The sequence below is a fragment of the Pseudogymnoascus verrucosus genome (assembly GCF_001662655.1).
Source record: "Pseudogymnoascus verrucosus strain UAMH 10579 unplaced genomic scaffold scaffold_59, whole genome shotgun sequence".
Classification (NCBI taxonomy): Eukaryota; Fungi; Ascomycota; class Leotiomycetes; order Thelebolales; family Thelebolaceae; genus Pseudogymnoascus; species Pseudogymnoascus verrucosus.
Genome location: NW_017263710.1, coordinates 16,270 through 38,925, shown reverse-complemented (window position 1 = coordinate 38,925; position 22,656 = coordinate 16,270). Strand labels below are relative to the sequence as shown.

The window sequence follows — 22,656 nt, the reverse complement described above, 5'->3', positions numbered from 1 at the left end:
CGGCGCCTTACCCTCCGCACTATATAACATCGAAATTGCAATTTCTTGGCTGATTATTGCTTCCCGCTTTAACACTCCTGCAGATCAACACAAACAAGGCTCCCCGCAGAATAAAGTGCACTGTGCCTGGCTAGGTTACCAACACCTCAGGGACAGCTACGTAATGCCAATTGGACGAGATATATGATGGCGCCTCCTCGTTGTTTGTCGCATTTGCGACGGAGCTGGGGTTCCGATACTCTCAACGTCAATATATAAACTATGGTTTCTGGCTCGCTCCTCAGATTCTCGTGAAGCTCAGCCTCCTTGCTACAGACTCAATCGACCTTTCCTGAGCAACCGTCATGAAGCTTACCGCCGGAATAACGTTGGCCTTCCTGGCCGCGAGCACCGTAGCATCGCCAACATGGCCAACATGGCCTCCGTTCGGAGGGAAGCCTAAGTACCACAAAGGCATCCCTTATGCTGAAGGATCGAAGTTCATGTTAGATGGCAAACCGTTCCTCTTTGCTGGAAGCAACGCATACTGGCTCCCATTCATCAACGTGAGTTACGAACTTTATTCCTCCTACCGAGGGTGATACTGAGTTCTAGAATAGAACCCTTCGGATGTGAGGAACGCTCTTACACAGGCCAAACATGCTGGCTTGAAAGTCATGCGTACATGGGCTTTTAATGACAAGAACGCAACTTATATTCCCGGCGGGCTACCAATGTACGGAGGAGAAGGAGCAGGCGAATCCCCGATATATTTCCAATCGTTCAAGGACGGAGTGGCAACGATCAATTACGGCCCTAATGGATTGCAAGCACTCGACAAGGTGGTCAAGATTGCTGAAGAAACTGGGATTAAACTCGTCATGGCCTTAACCAACAACTGGGCGGATTATGGAGGTATGGACGTTTACACAGTTAACCTTGGTGGGAAATACCATGACGACTTTTTCCATAGCCCGAAGATCGTCAACGCCTTCAAGAAATACACCGCTGCCGTTGTCAGTCGGTACAAAGACTCCCCGGCTATATTCGCATGGGAGCTTTCCAATGAGCCCCGCTGCGGTGCTGATGGAACGAGGAATCTGCCTCGCTCTGCTGGCACGAACTGCTCCCATGTGATGGTTACCGATTGGATTGCTGATATGGGGAAATTTATCAAAGGAATCGACAAGAAGCATATGGTTACTTGGGGTGGCGAAGGCGAGTTCTACGAGGAAGGTAACGAGGATTGGGCCTATGCAGGCGCTGATGGCGGACACTTCTATAATGAACTGGCACTGCAAGAAATGGACTTCGGTACTTTCCATCTGTACCCTGACTGGTGGGACAAGACCGCCGAATGGGCCAACAAATGGGTAGCGGACCATGGAAAGGCACAGGTCAAACTCAATAAGCCTGTCTTGTTTGAGGAGTACGGTTGGCTCCATCCAGAAGATCGGCTTGCATTCGTCAACAGGACTGTCCCTGCGAACCAGACGAGGGTGGCTGTCATTGGAGAATGGCAGAAGATAGCTCTCCAATATAAGATGAGCGATGCATACTGGCAGCTGGGTGTGTGTGGGCTTAGTACTGGGTGCAACCATAACGACGGGTTCACAATTTACCTCAACAACACCGAAGAGAGCCGTCCTCTTATCTTTCAGCATGCAAAAGATGTAGCAAAGGTAAATTCAAGGTTATAAATATATAGAGGGAGTGGTGGTTGAAACCGTACCGAAATTGGAATATAATTATATATTTTAACAATTATATAAATTTATGAGTGTTTTATGCATTCCGAACTATCCTGGTTTTGCGTGCTTGTATTTCAACGCTACCTTAGAATGATTGTTAACTTATAGTCGTAAATTAATTAATCTCTCTCATTGTAAACTCCTGTTTTCAATTAGACGTAGAGGGAAATTGTTGTGCGTATGAAGTGCAATTATGTGTAGCTGCATGAATATTTAGGTGTGGCGTTGCTAAAGCAGGAGCGATGACGCATCGCCTATGGTAGCTTGGATCTCTTATCGTTTATGTAGGTAGAACACCTCTTCCGACAGCATCCTCTTTCTCCAAACCCTAGTATTAGCATTGTCATCGACCTTCACGAGTACAATTGGTTTAATTTTAGCCTGCTGTTAAGGCTAGAGCTATTGCAATGGCCTCACACCCTGACGAGAAAAGACACATTGTCATTATAGGTGGGCTCTAGCTTGCGAAACCCATCACAAACAAATGTTTCTAACGAACGTGATAACAAGGTGGTGGCATCATTGGATGCACAAGGTGAGCTTGTCTTAAACAGAAGCATACTTGCGCAGCTGCTAACTGAAGCTCAACAGGTACGAAATATGTAACCAACCGACAGCTATATCTAGACGCTCATGAATCCAGTGCATACTTCCTCACTCGCCATCCGTCCTTTAACCCGAAATTTCACTCTATCACAATCCTCGAGGCCACAGCTATCGCAGCTGGCGCATCTGGCAAAGCAGGAGGCCTCTTGGCTCTGTGGGCATACCCTCCAAGCATTGTCCCGCTGTCGTTCCGTCTCCACGCCGAGCTAGCTGCTGAACATGACGGCGCGAAGAGATGGGGCTACAGATCTGTACAAGCGGGATCTATTAGAGCAAAGGCCCAGTCCGACCGATTGGAAACACCGAAGGCGGATAGCGGTACGGGATCAGCGGAATGGAATAAGCTTCCAAAGCAGGATGAAGCGAGTCTCAAGTCACTGGAGAAGAAGGGCATACCGGAAGACTTGGACTGGTTCATTGCCGAGGGTCTCACGGAGTATTCCTCAATAGGCGACGCGGATGCAACTGCACAAGTCCACCCATACCAGTTTACAACCTCCATGGCAGAGCTGGCACAGGAGAAAGGTGCCGAAGTCAAAGTTGGCGCGCACGTTGACTCGATCGATTATACAGGCGGGCATGTAAAGAGCGTCACATACATGGACAGGCAAACAAAACAGATTCATACTATCCCGGCAACAGATATAGTCGTTTCCGCAGGACCGTGGAGCAGCCACGTATTCCCTGACATTGCGGTCGATGCATTAAGAGCACACTCTGTCACAATCAATGCACATGTAACTCCTTACGTCCTCTTCACCGACATTGAGCTGCCGAAAGATTTTGGAGCGCAGGATGGCAAGAAGCGCAAGCATGGGAGAAGAGTTAATCCGGAGGTATATGCTCGCCCGAATGGCGAGGTATATGTATGCGGTATGTACATAGCAAATCCTCCTCGAGTTGTACGAAGGCAAGGCGGTATCCGTGAGTGGCAGCCGCTGACTACCTTGCAGGAGAAGGCGATGAGCTTATTCCCCTCCCCTCCACAGCCGACCTCGTGCAGTGTGATCCCTCCCGCTGCCAAGATGTCGTCGACTACGTCTCCTCCATCAGTGATGAGCTACGCACAGGCGAGGTCACTGCCAAACAAGCGTGCTACCTCCCTTCTATACCTGGTAGTAGTAGTCCGGTAATTGGTGGAACAGGGATCAAGGGGATGGTGGTGGCGACGGGGCACTCGTGCTGGGGCATCCAGAATTCGTGTGCGACTGGTAAACTAGTGAGTGAATTCGTATTTGAGGGAGAGGCGAAGAGTGCACAGGTTGGCGCGATGGACCCGAAAATTTATATGTGAGATGGGGGTTTGACAACGAAAGGTCATTACTATATAATTTATGACTAAAATGTCCGCAACATGATTGTTCAAGGTTGGAGGTTGGTCAAGTTAGAAGTCCGGTTGAAATATAAGCTGGAGCAGATAGGAGAACATATTAATAACTAGTAAAGGTATGAGAGATGCGAGGGACCTATTGAATTGTACTGAGGCACGTTTAATGACATATTATCAGTCATTTTATTAATGGAGGGGGAGCATATTCTATGGCACTCAATTTTACGCCAGCTTATTCACCTCCCAGAACTTAACATGCCTAATGGTGCAAGATCGAGACCTGCACCTTAAGAAGTATATGAACTGCTACTAGAGGTCAAGAATTTCACTATTACTAATAATTAGACAGTTGTATTACAAGTATTAGACTCCATTTTTATAGTCTTGACACAGGTCTTATTAATATCATCACATGATTAGATTATGGTTTTGATTGATTCATGTCAATATTAAAAGATTAGATAAGATCACAATACCAAAACAACTCCACACTGAACTGCCTCATTACTCCTTCCTCATGTATCGAGTACAATCTTGAAGACTCCACTGTTAAGCGTTCCTAGGCAAGGTATAGTATAGCGCTTCCTCACCGTATAATTGAGTAGAGCCACAGAATATAAGGTACTTAAGTGCTGGCCAACATGTGACTGAAGGCATCGGCCATAGCAAACTACTGCACCTATTCACCGGGCCAAGGCTGCTATGTGGACTTCTATCTGGGCATGTAACGTTGCTCGACTACGCGGTCTAAGCACCTCCCCCCTCCGTTATCAGAACACCGGGCCGTCTATCAGGCTGTCAATACATAGAAAGCACGCGAAGATCCTCATGATATCCTATCTATGTGGGCTCATGCAGCGCGGATTATCCCAAGAGATCTACCGGGCTCCGACGAAAACGCGATTGTGACAGCTGAAGTGTCTATCAGCGACGAGGTTTGGTGGCGCGGAGTGAAAGGTGGGGGAACTAGAGGGAGATCAGGAACGCCCATCGAGGAATGAGCATAGTGGGCGACAATCGACTGACTCTGGACTGATGACAGGCACGGCACGGGAGCCTCTCGAAGTCAGGCGGATTGTGATCGAGGTCGCAAGGCTGAAGTGAAACAGATCCACTACGATGTGATGCCATGTGAAGATGGTGCCCTGAAACGATGTAAGATTGCTGTCGCTTGGAGCTATAGAGACAATACCACGGAACGGTTTAATGATAAAAAGGAATGGGCCGAGGAAGAACCTTGAACGACCTCTCCAAGTTTAGTGGGTGCACTAATTCCGGAGGCTCTGTTGGGCGACGTACAGTATTCTTCTTTGTTGACGTTTTGGAAGCATTGGGCTGATGAGAACCCCATAGGGAATGAAGCCCCCCCCGGCCGGCGGCTGGTAGATGAGAACAGATGCAATATTGACGATAATTTTGCTTTGCATACGACAATTGTCGAAGCAACGACAACAAGAAGTATTCGGCAATAGCATGATTGCATTCCATCGTGGGCCGAGGCGTGCATTCTTTCGAATATTTTCCCCATTCTCGATGGCTTAGGTTGTCAAAAATGATATAGTTGTCTGCAATACGTCGACGGCCTTCAACGAAATCCGACACTGTCTCATGGCTGCTCTTCAGAGGTGGGAGACGACATCAACAAGGGCATGAATTGCGAGGCTCCGCGAGATCGCTCTGTCTCCGCGTATGGGTTGAATTGCTTTGACATTGGACGAAATCATTTGGCCATGGTGAGAATAGCTAGTTGAGTGACTCCATTCACAAGCCGGGAAATAAGATAGAACTCAAGTGCAAAGAGTTAGCCAGATTCGAAGATCACAGAGAGAATCATATTCATTCAAAACTGGCAATTTCGCTGATGGAGGAGCCACTGACACGTTTGTCATTGGCTTAACCTGTGCTGGGTGGACTACCCCTATCCTCGATATCAGGGCCCAGAGAAGAAAATGGGATTTAAGCAGCAGGACCCAGAGGCTGTTACCATACAAAGACATGGTTCATTTCAACTCGAGATTGGAAGGTAGCTTGATTATATTTTCTTCTTAGGCTGCATCATCTCGGGTTCTGGCAATGATATGAGGCCTCTTGCGAAGTTCAGGCATGGGGTTTCCACTACAAACTACAGAAATGCCATGAAACTAACGAAACAGGGGCTAAAAGCGAGGCTTGCTGGAACAAGACAAACTCCGTGATAATATCTCCATCATTCCGTGAGAGGCATCGGTCTGACACCCGTGTATAGAGTTGTCACTATTCGTTTTTGACATGTGTCGACTTCAAATGGCAGGTAGAAGACCACGTTTAAACCATGCAATATGTGACTCGTTGCCTACATAACAATATGGGTAACCCACTGACCACCTCCACCTGTTCATGAAAACCTTCTAGGGGTGGTTCTCTTAAGAGAATAATGCATAGGTATCGTGAACAAGAGTCAATGCTTGGAGCAAAACGCAGGTCCACGGAAACCTACACGTAATACGTCAATCATCATCCCTACACTCCAACTGGAGCCGCAGCAATATTGGGCCGTACTGCGAGTCCCGTGCCCCTTCTCAACACGATGATGCCCTATACAAACATGACACCAGCACCGACCTGGCGAAGTGATTCCACACTGCAGCATCTGGCGAGCTGCAATCAATCAATATGGTGGCAAATTACCCCGCCCCCTAACCCACATCTCCTTGTCGCAGACGTGTTTGCAAAATCTGTCTTCCCCACGTTCAGCTTCCCCAGACCCACTGCGTGAGACCCTCAACCGTTTTTTTAACTCCTCGTCCGCTACTGCATGTAGCCATCCTTCATCCCCCAGACCGCCGGCCTGTCCACCCAAATAGTGCGGGGAAGTGTACAGTACGTGGCTATACACACGACAAATAAGTATTCAGATGTGAGGCTTGGTACCTGAGCTTACCCTCTGTACTTCCAGAGGCGCGAGGGAAATACAAGTAAAAATCCCAAGGAAAATTCTGTGATGAACGGCTAGCTTCGGCAGCCGCGTAGCCCCCTAAGTACCGTTGAGTGTGCTGTTGAAAGACCAACGACAAACGGAAATCAACAGCAACTAAGATCCCCAATAGATCCATCAATAACCCTTTTCATTCGGAAGTGACTCGCATAAGGCTGGGAATCACAGCCTACTCGGCCCTCTGGTAGGGGAAGGATGCTTGATGCCAACCCGTCTCCCCTCTCCCGCAGCCGTTGCGGCTCCCCTCCCCCCCTTCCTCCACCAAAAACGCGGGGTAAGCGTTAGTTCTGCCCTGGTGCCCCGCATTCGAGTTGACAACTAGCTCACTCACCATCACTCCAAAATATCCTCGCGTAAGTTCCGTTAGGACATCCAGGTTGACGGCGAAGCGAGAGCAGATTATCCACTTGACAGTGCTGCTGCTGGCGTATCAGAGCTGAGACGCCACGTAAACTGCATCCACTTGGATCGAGGCGAGCAGTCGAATCACACCCTCTGCCGTTTCGACGTGAGATTGTCCCCAGGGGCAGAAATCAGAGCCATTGCCGCCCAAGGTGGGATCGATCGTCTCTCGCCTTCAGGGACGGGCAGTCCAGCTGTCCTGGAGGGAAGGAGGGAGAAGAACGACGCACTGCCTCCTCCTATTTTTAGGGCGGGCAGCTTTCTCGACCCGGCCGGGGTGTTCGGTAAGAACCGGCCGGCAACGAATATCCACCTTCCTTCTTCGCACGACCCGTACGGCTGCACGTCCCAACCAAAAAAGAAAGAAGCAACTCCTTTCACAAGCCAAAATAGCGTTCTTATCATGCAATCCCTCCTACCTACCTAGGTCAACAAGATGCGAGACAGAAAATCCCGCATCTTAGATGTTTGTCTCACACCCCACGTCTTTGACAGAGCGTCGTCGATGAGCTAGAAAGTTCTGCAGATCAGGCACACCGATCGGCGCCGTCCTGCCAACCGCCAAGTTACCTGTCGCTAACCTGGTTGCTCGAGTGGGATCGGGGCTGGCTGGGGTCTAGAGCCAAGCAGCTCCAAGTGTGGTAATGCGTGATAATGCGGCTGGGCAGGAGCGGCTGGGAAAGTGGTGGATGGGCTGCTACTTTAGGCGCCATGTCCGGACGGGCTGCTGCTGGAGGTCAGCGGCGGCGAGTAGGCACACCGTTAGGTTGGCAGTGAGTATTGGCTGGCGTCTATATGTTCGCTGATCAGGCTTCTTCAGCCCTTTCGTTGGCTGAGGAAGTTGGTGGACTGGTCCACGGCAGCTGCAGAGTTGAATGCGGGGAATAGTGTCGTCCCACTCACTTGATGCCACTAGCCTACCACCCTTCTCTCACTTCTGTCATATATGCCATGCCCCACCTCCAAGTCTTTCTCCAGTTGTCCCTGGCAGTCTTTCTCGCTTCCATTCATCGCACTACTGTTAGGGGAGGGGAGGAGGCCCGTTTGGTTAGATCGTGCCTGCCCCCGTCGCCGTTGTGCCTGCCCCCGTCGCCGTTGTGCCTGGCCCTGGCCGGAGGTGTGTACCGGCCACCAGTGTGTATCATCTCAAAGAAAGGGTTATTCCGTTTGAAAAGCGGGACGGCGAGGCTATTACCTCATCGGGGCAGGCGATTATGAATCGTTGGCTTGGCGGGAGAGTATCCTAAATGTGGGCCAGCCCTAGAGGTGGTGATAAGAGAAGATGGTCAGTGATAGTTTATGCATCTCACCTTCGGAAAGGCGGCAGTGGAGGGGTAGGGATACGAAGAATGTAGATAAAAGGGGTAGGGAAGATATTGCTCAATAGACAGCACGGTTGAAGGGGAGCAGGACAGGTGTAGTTTGATGCTACAGCGTCACTACAAAACAATAACAACAGCAACAGTCCTGTAGATAGGTGCTTGTGTACTATAATACACCGAAGCGCACTTACCATACTAGTGCAATTGAGTGATGAGGCTTGACTGGTTGAAGATGAGACGAACGACGAGGAGATCTTGACCGCAAACCGCCGAACGCCGATCCTGAGAATACTGTAATCAATGTACAAGCCACAGACCACCTACACAACATCTACGCACCAACTTCTCTTCTCGTACTCTTCTCCGACCCTGTATGCGCATACTCGCTCGGCCTGGCTGGCATGTGAAAATGTATACTAGATATGCAACTGACTGCATAGTTTTAATACTACATAACTACTGTATGAGGTATGTAGAGTACTGTAAGTAGTGAATGTGTTATAGAGTATGTGATCCGCCTTGTCCGTGTTGACCGTGAAGCCCTGACACGACTCCATCCCTAGGTGGATCCCTCCCCGACCGGCTCGGCTCCCTCGCCCACTCTGTCGCCATCGCCGCTGCCATCGACGCAATATGCATCCAGAAGCACGAACCTTATCGTATATACAGTTATAACAGTGCTAACAAAACCCACAAAAAAGCAAACGCAAAAGAAGCAAACATTCATCCTCCATCCTCTATCCCCCATCCCCGCCACTTCGCCGCCCCTCTCCCCCCTCCACGTTCTCCTCTCAGGGCACACGACGCGCTGAAACCGGAAACCCCGACGAAGCTCGGCATCGTTGGCGTGTCTCACCTGCATGTGTTCTCCATCTGCCCCCCACTCTTGTCGCCTTCCCCCCCGGACATTCGGTGGCGTTGGCGTGGCGGCACTAGTGCGGCCGCGGTGTCTTCGCGTGTCTGGCGATGCTGCTGCCATGCGCGATGCGGTGGGTCTGTGGCCTATGGCGGCGAGGGCTGGGAGGCGTCGGTGAGATGGGGACTGGGTGATAAAGGGGAAGCCGTGGTAGGATCGGTCAATGCCGTGCCGTGTCCATGGACCGATCCCTCCACGGCTATTTATACAGTCAGACGGGTGAATCACCGAGTCGCGTGCAGAGCTGACCAGAAGAGTGTGGCCAGCAATCAATCGACGATGGAGGATGATAAAGCATCTGACAGATAGATAGCTTATGGTCCAGCGTATTGAGTTGACAGGACCTGGTATCCCCTGTACTCTACCTGTCAGCCAGCGGTACCCTAACGTTTAGTACAGTACTCCCCCCCACCCCCCCCTTTCACCCTTTCCCCCCCCCCATTCAACGGTCTCGCCAAGCCCCGCCACCACTGGCAATATCCCTACAACTCCCCTACAACACCAGCGCCACTTGGACGGGTAAGTCGATCTCGCAGTTTGTTGCGCCCACCACCCACCACCACCAGATCACGGGCGCGGCCTCGGTCTTATTATTTCAAATCTGGTGTAGAGTAGCAGTCCCAGCCAATGCAGCGCAACATCGCAGCGTCTCACTCGGGGCTGGCGGTTCAGACAGCTGTCTGAAGGCAAGGTGCTGGGTGCACGCCTGGAGAAATACTTAAGTAAGGCCTTCCCACTGCGCGATCCTTACCCTTGGCAACGTCGACGCGCCATGCCCACACCAACGGGATTCCGCGAGCCGTTCGATGCGGAATAGTCGCGCGTTGGAATGCCGGGGCGAGGGGTGTTATGAAGATGCGCTGTCGATAGGTATGCCCGTGCCATACGCCCGTGCTTGTTTGTACTGTACAGCATAAGTTCCAGTACTGACCGTGCTGACCTAACCCAGACTACTTTTTCTAGTAGAAAGTGAGATTAGCGGGTTGATGCGTAGTTTCGGATCTCAGGGAGAGTAAGTCGGTGATCCTCTGTGCAGGGTTCGTAGGGAACTATTTCGTCCTACTGTAGTAGTATAATAGAGTACCTAGTAGGAAGTCAGAATCACAGACATCGATGAATATACCTAGACAGAAGGAAACATTGCCAGGGGAGAATTGGCACGCAAGGCTTATCCAGAACAGAGATACTGTTTATACTATACCGGAAGGTATGTAAGTAGAGTACTGGTAGAGTAGAGTACTGGATAATATTGTACAGCGCTGTATAGTACTGTAAATTGGCATTTATGTGGTGTTGGAGTGTTCTCCATACGGCACAGAGAGCCACCTTCACCCCCTCCACCCCCTACAGCCCCCTACAAACCCCTATATCCCTACACCAACCCCCTACACCACCCCCCCTTAATCCTTGTTCACCGTCTCCAACGCTAGGACTATCCTCAGCAAACGCATGTAACGTTCCCACGACCCGCTACAGGACGAATAGAGTCAAGCCCGTCTGGGATGATTCGGCGATGATTCCAGGATTATTCGGGGATCTTTCTAGTGGCTCTGTAAGTATCGCGTTGTACCCAGCGTTCAGTTGTTACTAATTTATACTGAGTAGTCTTCTATAATGGCTGCAGCAGGAGCGAAGGAGACTTGATGAGACCTTCAACCACCACATGCGACACACCATCGACCTAGGCAAGTACTCGCTGTGCTGTCTATCGGTATATCGTGGACCATGGCGGGTACTCTACTTTGCTACACTGTATGGTACAAGTCCTGAATTTGCGCGATAGACTGTCATCTCTTCCTTGTCCTGGCATGGATCTTGGGCTGGGTCCTTCCTCTCCTGGATCCGAGGCCTCCTTTGAGACAATATGGCGAATATCATATCATGGTTGCTATTTTCAGCGAGACAAGCCAGCATGGCGCTGTGGTGTGGTGGTCTTTCACAGCGGGAACACCATCCATCTAACTGTCAATCTGTCAATCATGGCGCTCCAGCCGCATCTCCCATCGCGCAGAAACCACCAGGCACAGCACAGTAGCACGACGGGATGAAAAGACAGATCTTGGGTCTGGGGAACGGGAAGAGTGGCTGACACTATCTGCCGAGGAGCGCGCCCAGATCGAAACGGCGGTTGCGGTTTATGGTACTGTGGTACTGTATCGGCGGCCGCCGGACTGCTGGAATCAATCTCGAACCCACCAACCATTTCTCACGAAATAGTGAAACTGCTGTCAATTACCAGCCCGTCTCCCAAGCCGGCGTTGTGCAGCTACTACTATTAGAAGTCAGCCAGACAGACAGACCAGACTCGTGCCTTCCTCCCCGTGCCCCCCCCGTGGTCTATCTGGCGGTGGATTCCGCACATCCCTCCATGGCCGCTGACATACGTACAAAAAGTACAAGGAAGGCACACGCTTGACTCCGACTCGTACGTACATGCAGTACAGTACTAGCGTCCGTCGGGAAGGGGAAAGTGAGATGGGATGTGCCAAGGCATTTTTCTTGACGGATAGATGGCGCTGGGCTTCGAAGGCACTGGTTTGTCCTGATCTTTCTCTTTCTTTCCTGGTCGTGCCCTGGTCTCGTTCTTTTGACCTCTCAGAGTCCTCAGAGTTACATTTTGGACCCTCTTCCCCCTCCTTAGTTCCTGTTTTAGCTTCCCCACCGACGATAAGCGCCCACTTAGGTGCAGGAACTACTGATTTCCGAAGGTTTTCCGAAGGGGCTTCAACTACTGTTACCATACAATCATCCAGACATACATACAAAAAACACCGATGCTGCTGCTCGGTTGCGTGGGATGGAGCCAAAGATGGTGGGAGGGGCATCGGGGGAAGGGAGGAGGGAGGAGTGAGATGGCGCTCGAGGCCGCGGGAACAACGGAGCGATGAGGACGAGTACAGCTTCCAACGTCAGCTTGTCCTGACACAGCGTCGACTGAGACCACAGCATGATTCACAGAAGGATTTCTTGTCCTCCCTCCCATCTCCCATCTCCCATCTCCCATCCTCTTCAAATCCGGGACAATTGGTTTGGTGCGGCGGTCAGCGTGGCGTGGGGATGGCTCGGGGAGGACAGAACGGGCTCACAGCCTTCGGTGCCTCTTCTAGCGCCGACCTAGTCGTTGAACTTGTTGAAACTTGTTAAACTTGCCCTGATGGTCCCCCACTCCAACCACCTCGAAAACAGTTGTGTGTGCATGAACTCCACGTAGAACAATGAACACAGTGAACAGTTCTGTACTTTGTGCTAGCATGACGACAGTTGTTCGGCGTCCTTGGTTGCCGCTCTAAAATGGTTGATGGAAATCTTGATACTCTATTCTCCGTGCCGTGCCCTATACTCTATGATACAGTCGGTCCCTTACTGTCTGGTAGCGACTGTGCACATGGGAAGTTGAGTTTTTCACTCCGCAAGCCACACGACCGACGACCGACGGATCGTGGTTGAACCGGGCAGGTCTGAGACTCTGAGACATGGATGGAAGGTGCGAGGCCAAACTTTAAAGATCAACTTCGCCCTCTAAGCCTCTAAGCAAACAGGAAATGAGTGGATCCAGCGATCCTTGGGAAGATAGAGCAGGTAGGTACCTCCTTCATTCGCATGTACTCTTTTTCTTCCCATTCGTACATTCCATAGATACATGTACACAGACACAGAGTACTTTGTTTGTACGGAATGCACCTTGTGCATTCATAGCGTGTACATGGATCTCATATCCCATATCCCATATCCTACGGAGTATATCCTATATCCTATAACCCATGTTAACTGGTAGTTATAGGAGTACTCCAGTTATAGGGATAAACACACCGACACGATCCCCAACCCACCCCAACTCCAACCGAGCTACAGCCCCTGTTCTTGTCCCTAGGTAGGAGGTAGGGTAGGGTTGTCTCTAAAACCCATCATCCTAACCCCATGCCATACGGTGCAAGGAACAGTACAGGGCCAGTATTGAATTGAGCCGTGGACGGTATGGTATGGTATACTGTGGACTCGCTGTATACTGACGGTAGACTGACTGTATACTAACTAACTGTATACAGAGCATACAAAATATATCCGCCCGGTATACACGGCAGTGCCCTATGTTATAGCTCACTCTTATTCTTCACTTCAACCGGAAGAAGTGCTCCTCCTTCGAATGCCGCCGCCGTCTCATACACTACTTAACACTATACCCATCAACACTTTGGTATGTACCGTGGTACTCCGTGGTACTACTCTACTACTCCCTGTACTATCTAGTACGGTACTGTACGTATAATACCGCTGCCGCATATCCCCAACCCCAACTATACAGAGTACTTACCCCAACCCCAAAATTCTAACCGTCGCTCGTTCGCTCGTTCGCCCGTTCGCTCGCTCCCTCTCCTGTTCCTGCCCTCCGTCCTCTCCTCTTCCCACTTCCGTTCTTCGTCTCTCCTCCTCCCTTCCCCCCTCCCCCCCTCCCTCCCTCATATCCCCCCCTCCCCACGCCCACTTTCTTCATATCTCTTCTCTCCAATTGGCCCCTCCCACTTGACACTGGCTCCAATACCTGGGACGGCCTGCAGAACAAGCTACCTAGCCCTGTTGAACCGCTCGCTCAAATGCATTGCTGATCAAGAGAAAGGCAAATCCCCCTCCTCCTCCTCCATCCTCTTCCCTCCTCCTCCCTCCTCCCACTCTCCACTAAACGAGTCGGGTTTATCAGTCCCGCATATACACACCTGTCTCCTTAGACCGCTCCACTCCCCTCCTTCATCCCCCCACACACCAGACAAGCAACCCGACTACTCCAGCGAGCTACTACTATCTATCTATGGTCCATTTCCACATCTCCTCTGCTTCAACGGAGATACCCTTCATATTTCGTCATTACACTCTCATATACAGCCCAATGCCCGCATACACCACCTGACTGACCGCCTGTCCTAACCCTCAACTCTTCCCTCGTTCCTTCCTCAAGAGAAACGATCATATATGTGAAGCAAGCATTCACCACGACCAAGCTACTGCCGAGCGACTTGACAACCCCCAACATCTCCCATTCTCCGAATTGATGCACCACATTTAGGCACTACCTTTAGCCAAACATGACGGTGCCGCTCCCATGTCCGCCAACAACCTCAGCAGCCGTCTGTGATGCTGCTCCCCGCAAGCGAAGGAGAAGAGCGCCCGCCAGCGGCGCCGCCGACGACTGTTTCGCCTGTCATAAACGCAACGCGAAGTGCGACCGCCGCCGACCGTACTGCTCGCCGTGTCTGGAGATTGGCAACGACTGCTCGGGCTACAAGACGCAGCTGACGTGGGGAGTCGGAGTTGCCAGCCGTGGCAAGCTCCGTGGCCTGTCTTTGCCCGTTGCCAAATCCGCGCCAGCTGTCAAGAGCCCGCCGACGAGAAGCTACACGCGGCCACGAGCGACGTCCTCCCTCAACCGGTTAGCGGTTGAAGGGCATGCTGGGGATGATGATATCGAAATCAAGATAGAGAGAGAGGTCCCGCGGCTGGCCTCGCCGTATACGAGCTACGACTTCGTACACATGAACCCCAAGTCCCCGAATCTGCTGCACTCCCCGGGTACCAACTCGGATTGGACCTCATCCCAGGAGCACCTTCACGTGAGGAGTGCCACCCCAGCCGAAAGCCAGGGACATCTCCTTCGGAACTCACTGCACCGTCTCCAGCCGCCCATGATCAGATACGGCGATGACTTGCTGTCTCCATCTAGTGCCTCGTTGAGCGCGTACGGTGACGCAGAATACTCCTCTATCACCCAATCATTTCACGTGGAGGATGTGCCCTATCTGAATAACCAAATGAGCATGTATGACAGCTACCCACAGAGTTCATCGATGGATCACGGCTCTCTGTATGGAACGTCCGGAGACCACCGAGGGCCGACTTCTTGCCCTGACATGTTTTATCCTCACTCGGACGTCAGCTCGAGCCTCAATTCCCACCCAGCACTGTTCGACATCTCTGAGAGTCGACGGTTGGCTACGTCGCCAGGCCTCTGCAACGTCTCCGACACAGACTATGACGAGGACGTACTTGGTGAGTTTCCCGTACTGGCACTAAAAGGTAGAGTGCTAACTTTGCAGGCATGTCTCATTCTCATAGCTCTGAGCAGTTCATGCCAGGCTCTCATATGAGCAAAAGCTCGTGGACATCAGTCCAGGACGATGACTATACGCGGCAGCACCAGGATCTCACCAATCGCATACCAGAGTCCCTCAACATTGGGCTCCTACCAGATGTATCCCCGCGGCTGAACTTTTACCTGAATTACTACGAGAAGATCATCTGCCCTGTAACCGTGGCAATCGATAGCCCGAGCAATCCGTATAGGCAGCACATTTTGAGCCTCGCCACAGAAAGCCAAAGCTTGCAGCATGCAATCTGCGCACTCGCCTCGTGCAATCTCCGGATGAGGAGGAAGCAGAGCCTTGGCCAGCACAGTTGGAACCAGCCATCCGAAGAGAGACAAGACTTCACAGGGTCATATAACATGCGGCGGCCATCAAATACATCAAGCGCCTCTGAAACGCCATTAGACGACGCATCTGTGCAGGAGGAGTACCATCACCGCAGTCTAGCTGTTTCTCTCCTCAATGCGCAGCTTTCGAGCCCCTCCCTAGCAAAACACGATGCGGTTCTCGCCACGCTCCTGATGCTCTGCCACTATCGCATGTGCGAGACTGGCATCGCACAGTTCAGGACCCAATTCGCCGGCGTAAAGAAGCTACTCGGTATGCGCTCCTCAGGTGTTCAGACGGGCAACTGGGGTTGGATGGAGAGCATCTTTACGTTCTTCGACGCTATTACCGCGACCGTTAATGATCGTGAGGCTCAGCTCCACGGGGGATATCTGGATATGATCGCCTCACCCTGGACGTCTTCATGCGCACTCGAGAATCTCGCGGGGTGTGACGGAAAGCTCTTCGCCACCATCGCCAGCCTCGGCCGACTCAACCTCCTCGCGCAGAACCGTCCAGTTCTCGACCCCCTCCAAAGCACTCATACCCCACCGACCCTGAACCCACCCCCGCAGACCTCCGCTCCAATCCTTTCGGAATTTTACAAGCAGTACGCCCAGCAATTCCCCTCGTCCACAAGTACCTCGTACATCGAACCTCCACCCACCCCACCTCCCTCCTCCGACCCACGCATCCAGTTCTGGACGGAATGGCGCACGACACGCCACGCGCTGCAGACGTGGACTTTCTCCCCCTCCACCCTGCTCGCGTCGCTGCACCCGCTAGTCCCCTCTCCGAATCAGATCCGCGACTTTGGATACGTCTCGGAGGCCTTCCGCCACGCGGCCCTACTATATACCGAGCGCCTTGCCGCGCCGCACCTGCCTACTGGGCACATTACTATGCAGCAGCATGTGAGCCAGGTGCTTTTCTACGTCACGAGTCTTGGGGAAGGAGCAGGGGAGGGATGCGATGCAATGGGGAAGTTCTTGTTGTGGCCGCTGTTTATCGCGGGAAGTGAGGCGGTTGGGGAAGTGGAGCGCAATGTGGTGCGTGAGCGATGCAGAGGCATTGCGAGGCGAGGTGGATATGGGAATAACCACGCTGGGCTAGAAGTGCTCGAGCGCATTTGGGGTGAGAGTGAGGGACTGACGAGACACGAGGTGTTTGCGTGGGAGAAGTGGATGAGGGAGGTTGACGGAGAGTTCATCGTGGTCTAAACCGCAGCCATCGAAGCTTGCGGGATTCATAGGGTGCACGTTTGTGACGGCCTACATACAAAAAGGGTAGACGAACATGGGAAAGCACTCGGCCCCAAACAATACATATTGATTTCCGGCTGGGACTGGGAATCGGGCGTTTTATTTTTTGGAGAAATGATAGGGGCATGGATAGGGACAGCGGGACTGTGGGGGTTTTGCGGGGGATTATATGTATGTATGAGCGCACATTTTAATATACGGACAAACGGCACGGGTTATGAATGATAATACCTATATGGATTCTACTTCCTGGCCTGCATATGTGTGGACTAAGTGATTGTGATTCTGAGGTTGTCCTCGTATTACTTGACTCTTGCATTACAAGACCATTGTATTATCATGGGACAAACGAAGCACGTGAGGTCTTTCTCAATCGAGACTTACCAATACCAGGTAGAGCACAATCTTAGTCACCTCACCCCTGCCCGTTGCCAAATCGGTGTTCTGCTAGAATATTATACTAATCCCGGAGTACTATACAAGCAAGTGTATACCGATATGGTCATGATCACACTATCCCGCGTGGCCCAGGCTGGTTGTTGGCTGTCGTGCCACAGTAGCCAATCTATGGTGGGTGTGTGGTGAGCGGATGGGGCGTTGCTAGAGGTGAGGAGATGTTGTATGTGGGGTGTATGGGTGCTGGTTGATGATGACGCTTGATGGATCGCCGTGCGGACGAAAGATGTGAGCACAAACTATAACCGACAAACTTGATCTCATATCCGGATTCATCAATGTCTCTGTATTATTCTGCATTTACGATTTAGAGAACGTAAAGTAATCTAGCACTGTGCTAAGCCTCTTTCTTATATCCACAATACGACGGCATTGAAATCCGCCCCAATGAGTTATGCCCTTCACCAGAACTAAATGCACCACAAACACCACCATAAGTCTCAGACACTTCCTCACAAGCTATTCTCGACATCTATGACCTCCTTGACACCTGCAGCCAGCGCCGAAACACCCTCCTTGCTTACCCTACCAAGCGGCCGCCTTGGGTAACCTCCATAACCAAAGTATGTCTCCAGAGCTGCCTTTGTTCCTGGCACAGCTCCCCTCGTCAACACCCAATCGCCCTTGCTAAGAACCTTCTGCAACGCGATTGCCTCATCGAACTTCCCCTGCTCCCAGAGCTCCCAGATCTTCACACAAACCTTTGGCAGCACGTTTGCGCCACCCGCAATCACACCGCTGCCACCAGAGACGAGCGTCTGGACTGTGAAGTCGCACATGCCACCGAATGCCATGTATCCGGTTGGTTTGGCAGGTGTTGCTGCGTCTGTGGCAAGAGCCACGCGAGTCAGTTTTCCTGTGTTGGCGCAGGTGAACTTTGTGCCGATGATGTTTGGGTGCTGGGCTAGCTCGATGAGCACGTCTGAGTCGAGGTCAATACCGGAGACAGCGCCAGGGTAGTTGTAGATGATGATGGGCAGAGGCGACTCGTCTGCAACGCTAATGAAGTAGGCCTTAATTGCGGCCGTGTCCATGGCAGCACGGAAGTAGGAGGGCGGGAGGATGAGGGTGTATTCGGCACCTGCGGCCGCGGCTTCCTTGGTCAGGGTGATAGTCTCCCTGACGGAACCGGCAGAGCAGCCAGCAAGTATGGGTATTTGGTCAAAGCCGGCGGAGTCGAGTGCTTTGCGGTGGGTTTGTGTTACCAGCGTCTTTTCGGCGCCGGTGAGGTGGACAGCTTCGCCGTTGGATCCCATGGTCACGAGTCCCTTGAGACCCGCACGTGCGAGGCGGACAGTGTGGCGCTCGATAGTAGCCAGATCGAGCTCCTCGGTGTCAGCGTGGAAGAAGGTCAGCGTTGGTGCGTATATGCCGGGGAGAAGAGGGCGTCGCGATGTGGGCGCCGCGGAGCCATTGCCTGATCCATTTGCGGCACCCCCATTCGCAGCGTTCGGGGTGGAGGACGACATCTTGTATTGCTACCTGGGAATGTGTTGTAGTAGTAAATGGTATTCAATAGCTCAAAGATGGAAAAGATGAGGTCTACTATGTAGAGAAGTATGGGAAAAGGACAAACACGAAACGTGGAAGGGTAAACCGGGTATAACAGAAATATATACGAATCAATTACCCCGGAAGAATTCATGGCGGAGAAACATACAGCGAGGTGGTGCCGCAGGCAGAATCGGAGCGTTAGTGGGACGTTACCGTGGGCCTTAGACCATGAGACTTCGTCTCGAAAGAGGTGTCCGTCGAGAGCTTCCATGCCGCTTCTCGCCGCATACCCCGGCGGGTGACGAGGTGTTTCGCAGCCTTCCCTATGGAGGCAATTGTTTAGGCGCCACTTGACCAAGCTAAAAGCAACTCAATGGCAGATCTCTTCACACAGAATGGAAGAATACATTGCTGTAGAGCGCACAGCATACCCGTCATCATGTATTCGGGCCCAATCCGATCACCTGCCCGCTACTCCTACCTTTGTTGATCCAAGGCATGTCCACCGGGGCTTCGGGCTATATCTGGCCCGTTGGTCCTCTGACAAGAGTTTCTTTTGAAATCGCAGGCCCAGTTTGTGACTAAACCTTGCCCCCAAATGTAGTAATGGATCCCATCAGATCCCCGGGCAGAAGGACAGTATTGGTGGGGTGCTGGAAGCCCCACGTCCATCATCGCGACTGTATGTTACAGTGCAGATGTTCAATTGCCTCTGGAAATCTGGAGTACCTTAGCGGGACGCGAAGGGCCAGCCACCAGTCATGGACGTGGATGGGCGGCAAAGAGTGGGATGAGGGGTTATCAGCGGGCACGAGGGGCAGAGTGCGAGGAGAAGGAGGGGAGAAGGAGGGGAGAAGGAGCAAGAGGGGCAGTGAGGCGGGGCAGTGCCGAGTTTGTTGATGATGATATTTCGAAGAGCGGGCATGGTCGTTTTGAAAAAGGTTGACTGCGCGCCTGGCAGTGGGTGCCGGAGCCTCGAAAGTCATTGGCCAGAGCAGGATTTTGGCGTTGACCGAACGGAAACAAAATATTCCACCAATGTTATGGGCAGCTAGGGCGTGGGGGTACCAAGTTAGCACGGCAATCGAAAGTCGGCTCTCGCCCGAATTATCCAGCGAAATACATCCCAATCACTCTTTGCCTACATACATCAGGCGCTGTATCCTCTATATTAGCCTATGTAACGACCAGATACGGGCCCGAGGGGGATCACCCAACGCAAATCGCGCACTTGTCGGCATATGTTTGGTATGTTCGCTGTTTCCAATACCCGCCGACTGAGTATCTGAAAAGGCCGAAGCCGTTTCGGCGAGGAATGGGGGTTCTAGGAGAAAAATATATAGATCAATAGATCATCCTCCAATAGCTGGTAGCTAAAGAAATGTACTTAAGTCTTGGACGAGCTGCTTTATAATAAAGGGAGTGGAACAGACGAATTTAGAAAAAGGCGTCGTCAATGAATTTCCGATTGATCGAGGAAAGATACCTTGGTGAACTTTCCCTACCCCGGAAAAATAAAATGGAAGATTAATTAGCCGCATCGGCGTTTGCCCCGCGTTCCGCGTTCCGGTTCCGCGCGTCGGTCCTCCGTGTGCCCCTCACCACCAGCCCCAAACGTGCTTTCGCAGCAGCTTGGTTTCCAAAGGAGAATCTTTTTCCTTCCTGTATATAAAGAAAAGAATCTTATTATTTACTGCGAGCTCAATACCCGTTTTCTGTATCTCAATCTGATCTTAAGTGTTTGAGTGTTGGTCGTTTGCGAGACTATTCGCCCTTCTCACACCATATACCCTTCTTCACTTCATACTGCAAATATGTCTGATCTTCCGGTCAGGACCGAGAAGGCTGGGCCACTCAATGTGCTCATGGTGAGTTATTTCTCTGTTATACGCATATTTGCTGCTGCTGACTGACTCAATCAGGTCGGAACTGGAGAGTATACCACTGGCTTCGTCGATGGCAAGGCTTCCGGCTCCGACAAGAAGGTCGGCGTTGTTGGCTTGACACTGTTCGACCTGCGCCGACGTGGCAAGGTTGGCAAATTGAGCATGGTCGGCGTCTCTGGAAACAAATTCCCTGCAATTAGTAAGACACCCTCGACATACCCGAAACATACTTCGTGCTGACAGCTTCAAGGGGAGCATTTGAAGAAGAACATCACCGATGCCTACAATGGGCTCGACACATCTTTTGAGTCGTTCCCGGCGAACGACGCTCGCGACCCAGATGCTTACAAGACTGCCATTGACGCCCTCTCCCCCGGCGATGCCATCACAATCTTCACCCCCGATACCACTCACTACCCCATTGCCCTCTACGCCATCGAGCGCAAAATCCACGTGCTCCTCACCAAGCCCGCGACCAAGACCCTCGCACACCACCAGGAACTCGTCGAAGCCGCCAAGAAGGCCGGTGTCTTTGTCTTCATCGAGCACCACAAGCGCTTCGACGCAGCCTACGCTGACGCCAAATTCAAGGCCCAGAAACTGGGCGACTTCGACTACTTTTACTCGTACATGTCGCAGCCAAAGTCTCAGCTCGAGACGTTCAAGGCATGGGCCGGCGTGGACTCGGATATCTCATACTACCTCAACTCTCACCACGTCGACATCTGCGACAGCATGGTGCAGCAGCTAGGATACATCCCAACCAAGGTCACCGCGACCGCCTCCAAGGGTGCAGCCACGGACTTGGGCTGTGACCCCGTAACTGAGGATACCATCACCCTCCTCGTTACATGGGTGAAGAAGGACGACCCGGCACGCGTCGCCACCGGCGTCTATACCGCGTCATGGACTGCACCTCTGAAGGCCGGCGTCCACAGCAACCAGTACTTCCACTACATGGCTTCGGGCGGAGAGATTAGAATCAACCAGGCTAAGCGTGGCTACGACGTCGCGGACGACACTGCGGGACAGCTTGTCTGGTACAACCCATTCTACATGCGCTACGCACCAGACGAGGAGGGCAACTTTGCAGGACAAACTGGTTACGGGTACATCAGTTTCGAGAAGTTTGTGGATGGTATCCAGGCGCTTAAGGAGGGCAGGGCCACTCTGGATGATTTGGATAACAGGGGTCTTCCTACTCTTAAGAACACCATTGCGACGACGGCAATCTTGGAGGCTGGCAGGAGGAGTATCGACGAGGGACGCGAGATTAAGATTGAGCAGGCCGATGGGATCTGGCGCCTAGTCTAAATAGATGTAGGGTGTTAGCCGCGCGGTTTATAGTTTAGAAGTATACGCTAGCGGGATCGAAGAAATGAAATTAGTACAATTACTCTATTAAATCTCTAATGATTATGATTCCGTTGCATGTATTATCCCCATCCCGTCCGTCGCGCCTACTATTCCCATCTAGTCGCGCGTGAATACTATTCCCATTACGTACTATTCCTAACTTAATACACTTGCCTAAAATTCCCATCTCATTACACACGCCTATACGCCTACTTATCCTATCCTATTATCTACTATTCCTACTATATTATATAATTATATATACCTACTCTTCCTAATAGCCTATATACTAGTATTAGAGACCTTTAGTATTAGAGAATTCTAATAGTAGTTTTAGACATAGGGTTAAACTTTAAAGATATAGATTAAAAAAACAGCTAATATTATAAATAGGCCTCTTTTTTTTCTTATTACTTACTACTTATAATATATTATATAAGTAAAAACTCTAACTACCTCTA

General features: G+C 51.6%; 5 protein-coding genes across 5 annotated transcripts; 4 read left to right on the top strand and 1 right to left on the bottom strand.

The window, feature by feature from the left end:
* The first annotated feature begins 85 nt into the window (after positions 1 to 85).
* Positions 86 to 1,710, top strand: VE01_10830 (uncharacterized protein). Its single transcript, XM_059464280.1, has 2 exons — positions 86 to 545; positions 600 to 1,710. Exons 1-2 carry the CDS (start codon positions 345 to 347, stop codon positions 1,677 to 1,679), a joined length of 1,281 nt encoding a protein of 426 aa, XP_059320263.1. The 5' UTR covers positions 86 to 344; the 3' UTR covers positions 1,680 to 1,710.
* A 309-nt stretch (positions 1,711 to 2,019) lies between these two features.
* On the top strand, positions 2,020 to 4,013 carry VE01_09803 (uncharacterized protein). The gene is made up of 4 exons (XM_059464102.1): positions 2,020 to 2,180; positions 2,241 to 2,265; positions 2,374 to 3,209; positions 3,290 to 4,013. The coding sequence occupies exons 1-4, from the start codon at positions 2,138 to 2,140 to the stop codon at positions 3,628 to 3,630; spliced, it is 1,245 nt and encodes a 414-aa protein (XP_059319341.1). The 5' UTR covers positions 2,020 to 2,137; the 3' UTR covers positions 3,631 to 4,013.
* Positions 4,014 to 13,728: 9,715 nt separating this feature from the next.
* On the top strand, positions 13,729 to 17,243 carry VE01_09802 (uncharacterized protein). The gene is made up of 2 exons (XM_018279211.2): positions 13,729 to 15,319; positions 15,367 to 17,243. Exons 1-2 carry the CDS (start codon positions 14,359 to 14,361, stop codon positions 16,959 to 16,961), a joined length of 2,556 nt encoding a protein of 851 aa, XP_018126394.1. The 5' UTR covers positions 13,729 to 14,358; the 3' UTR covers positions 16,962 to 17,243.
* Positions 17,244 to 17,743: 500 nt separating this feature from the next.
* Positions 17,744 to 20,422, bottom strand: LGA1 (L-threo-3-deoxy-hexylosonate aldolase). The gene is made up of 3 exons (XM_059464101.1): positions 20,167 to 20,422; positions 20,103 to 20,110; positions 17,744 to 20,004 (listed from the first exon to the last, which is right to left on the bottom strand). The coding sequence occupies exon 3, from the start codon at positions 18,926 to 18,928 to the stop codon at positions 17,912 to 17,914; it is 1,017 nt and encodes a 338-aa protein (XP_059319342.1). The 5' UTR covers positions 18,929 to 20,004; positions 20,103 to 20,110; positions 20,167 to 20,422; the 3' UTR covers positions 17,744 to 17,911.
* Positions 20,423 to 20,554: 132 nt separating this feature from the next.
* Positions 20,555 to 22,227, top strand: VE01_09800 (uncharacterized protein). Its single transcript, XM_018279209.2, has 3 exons — positions 20,555 to 20,821; positions 20,876 to 21,038; positions 21,090 to 22,227. The coding sequence occupies exons 1-3, from the start codon at positions 20,768 to 20,770 to the stop codon at positions 22,151 to 22,153; spliced, it is 1,281 nt and encodes a 426-aa protein (XP_018126396.1). The 5' UTR covers positions 20,555 to 20,767; the 3' UTR covers positions 22,154 to 22,227.
* The last annotated feature ends 429 nt before the right edge of the window (positions 22,228 to 22,656 follow it).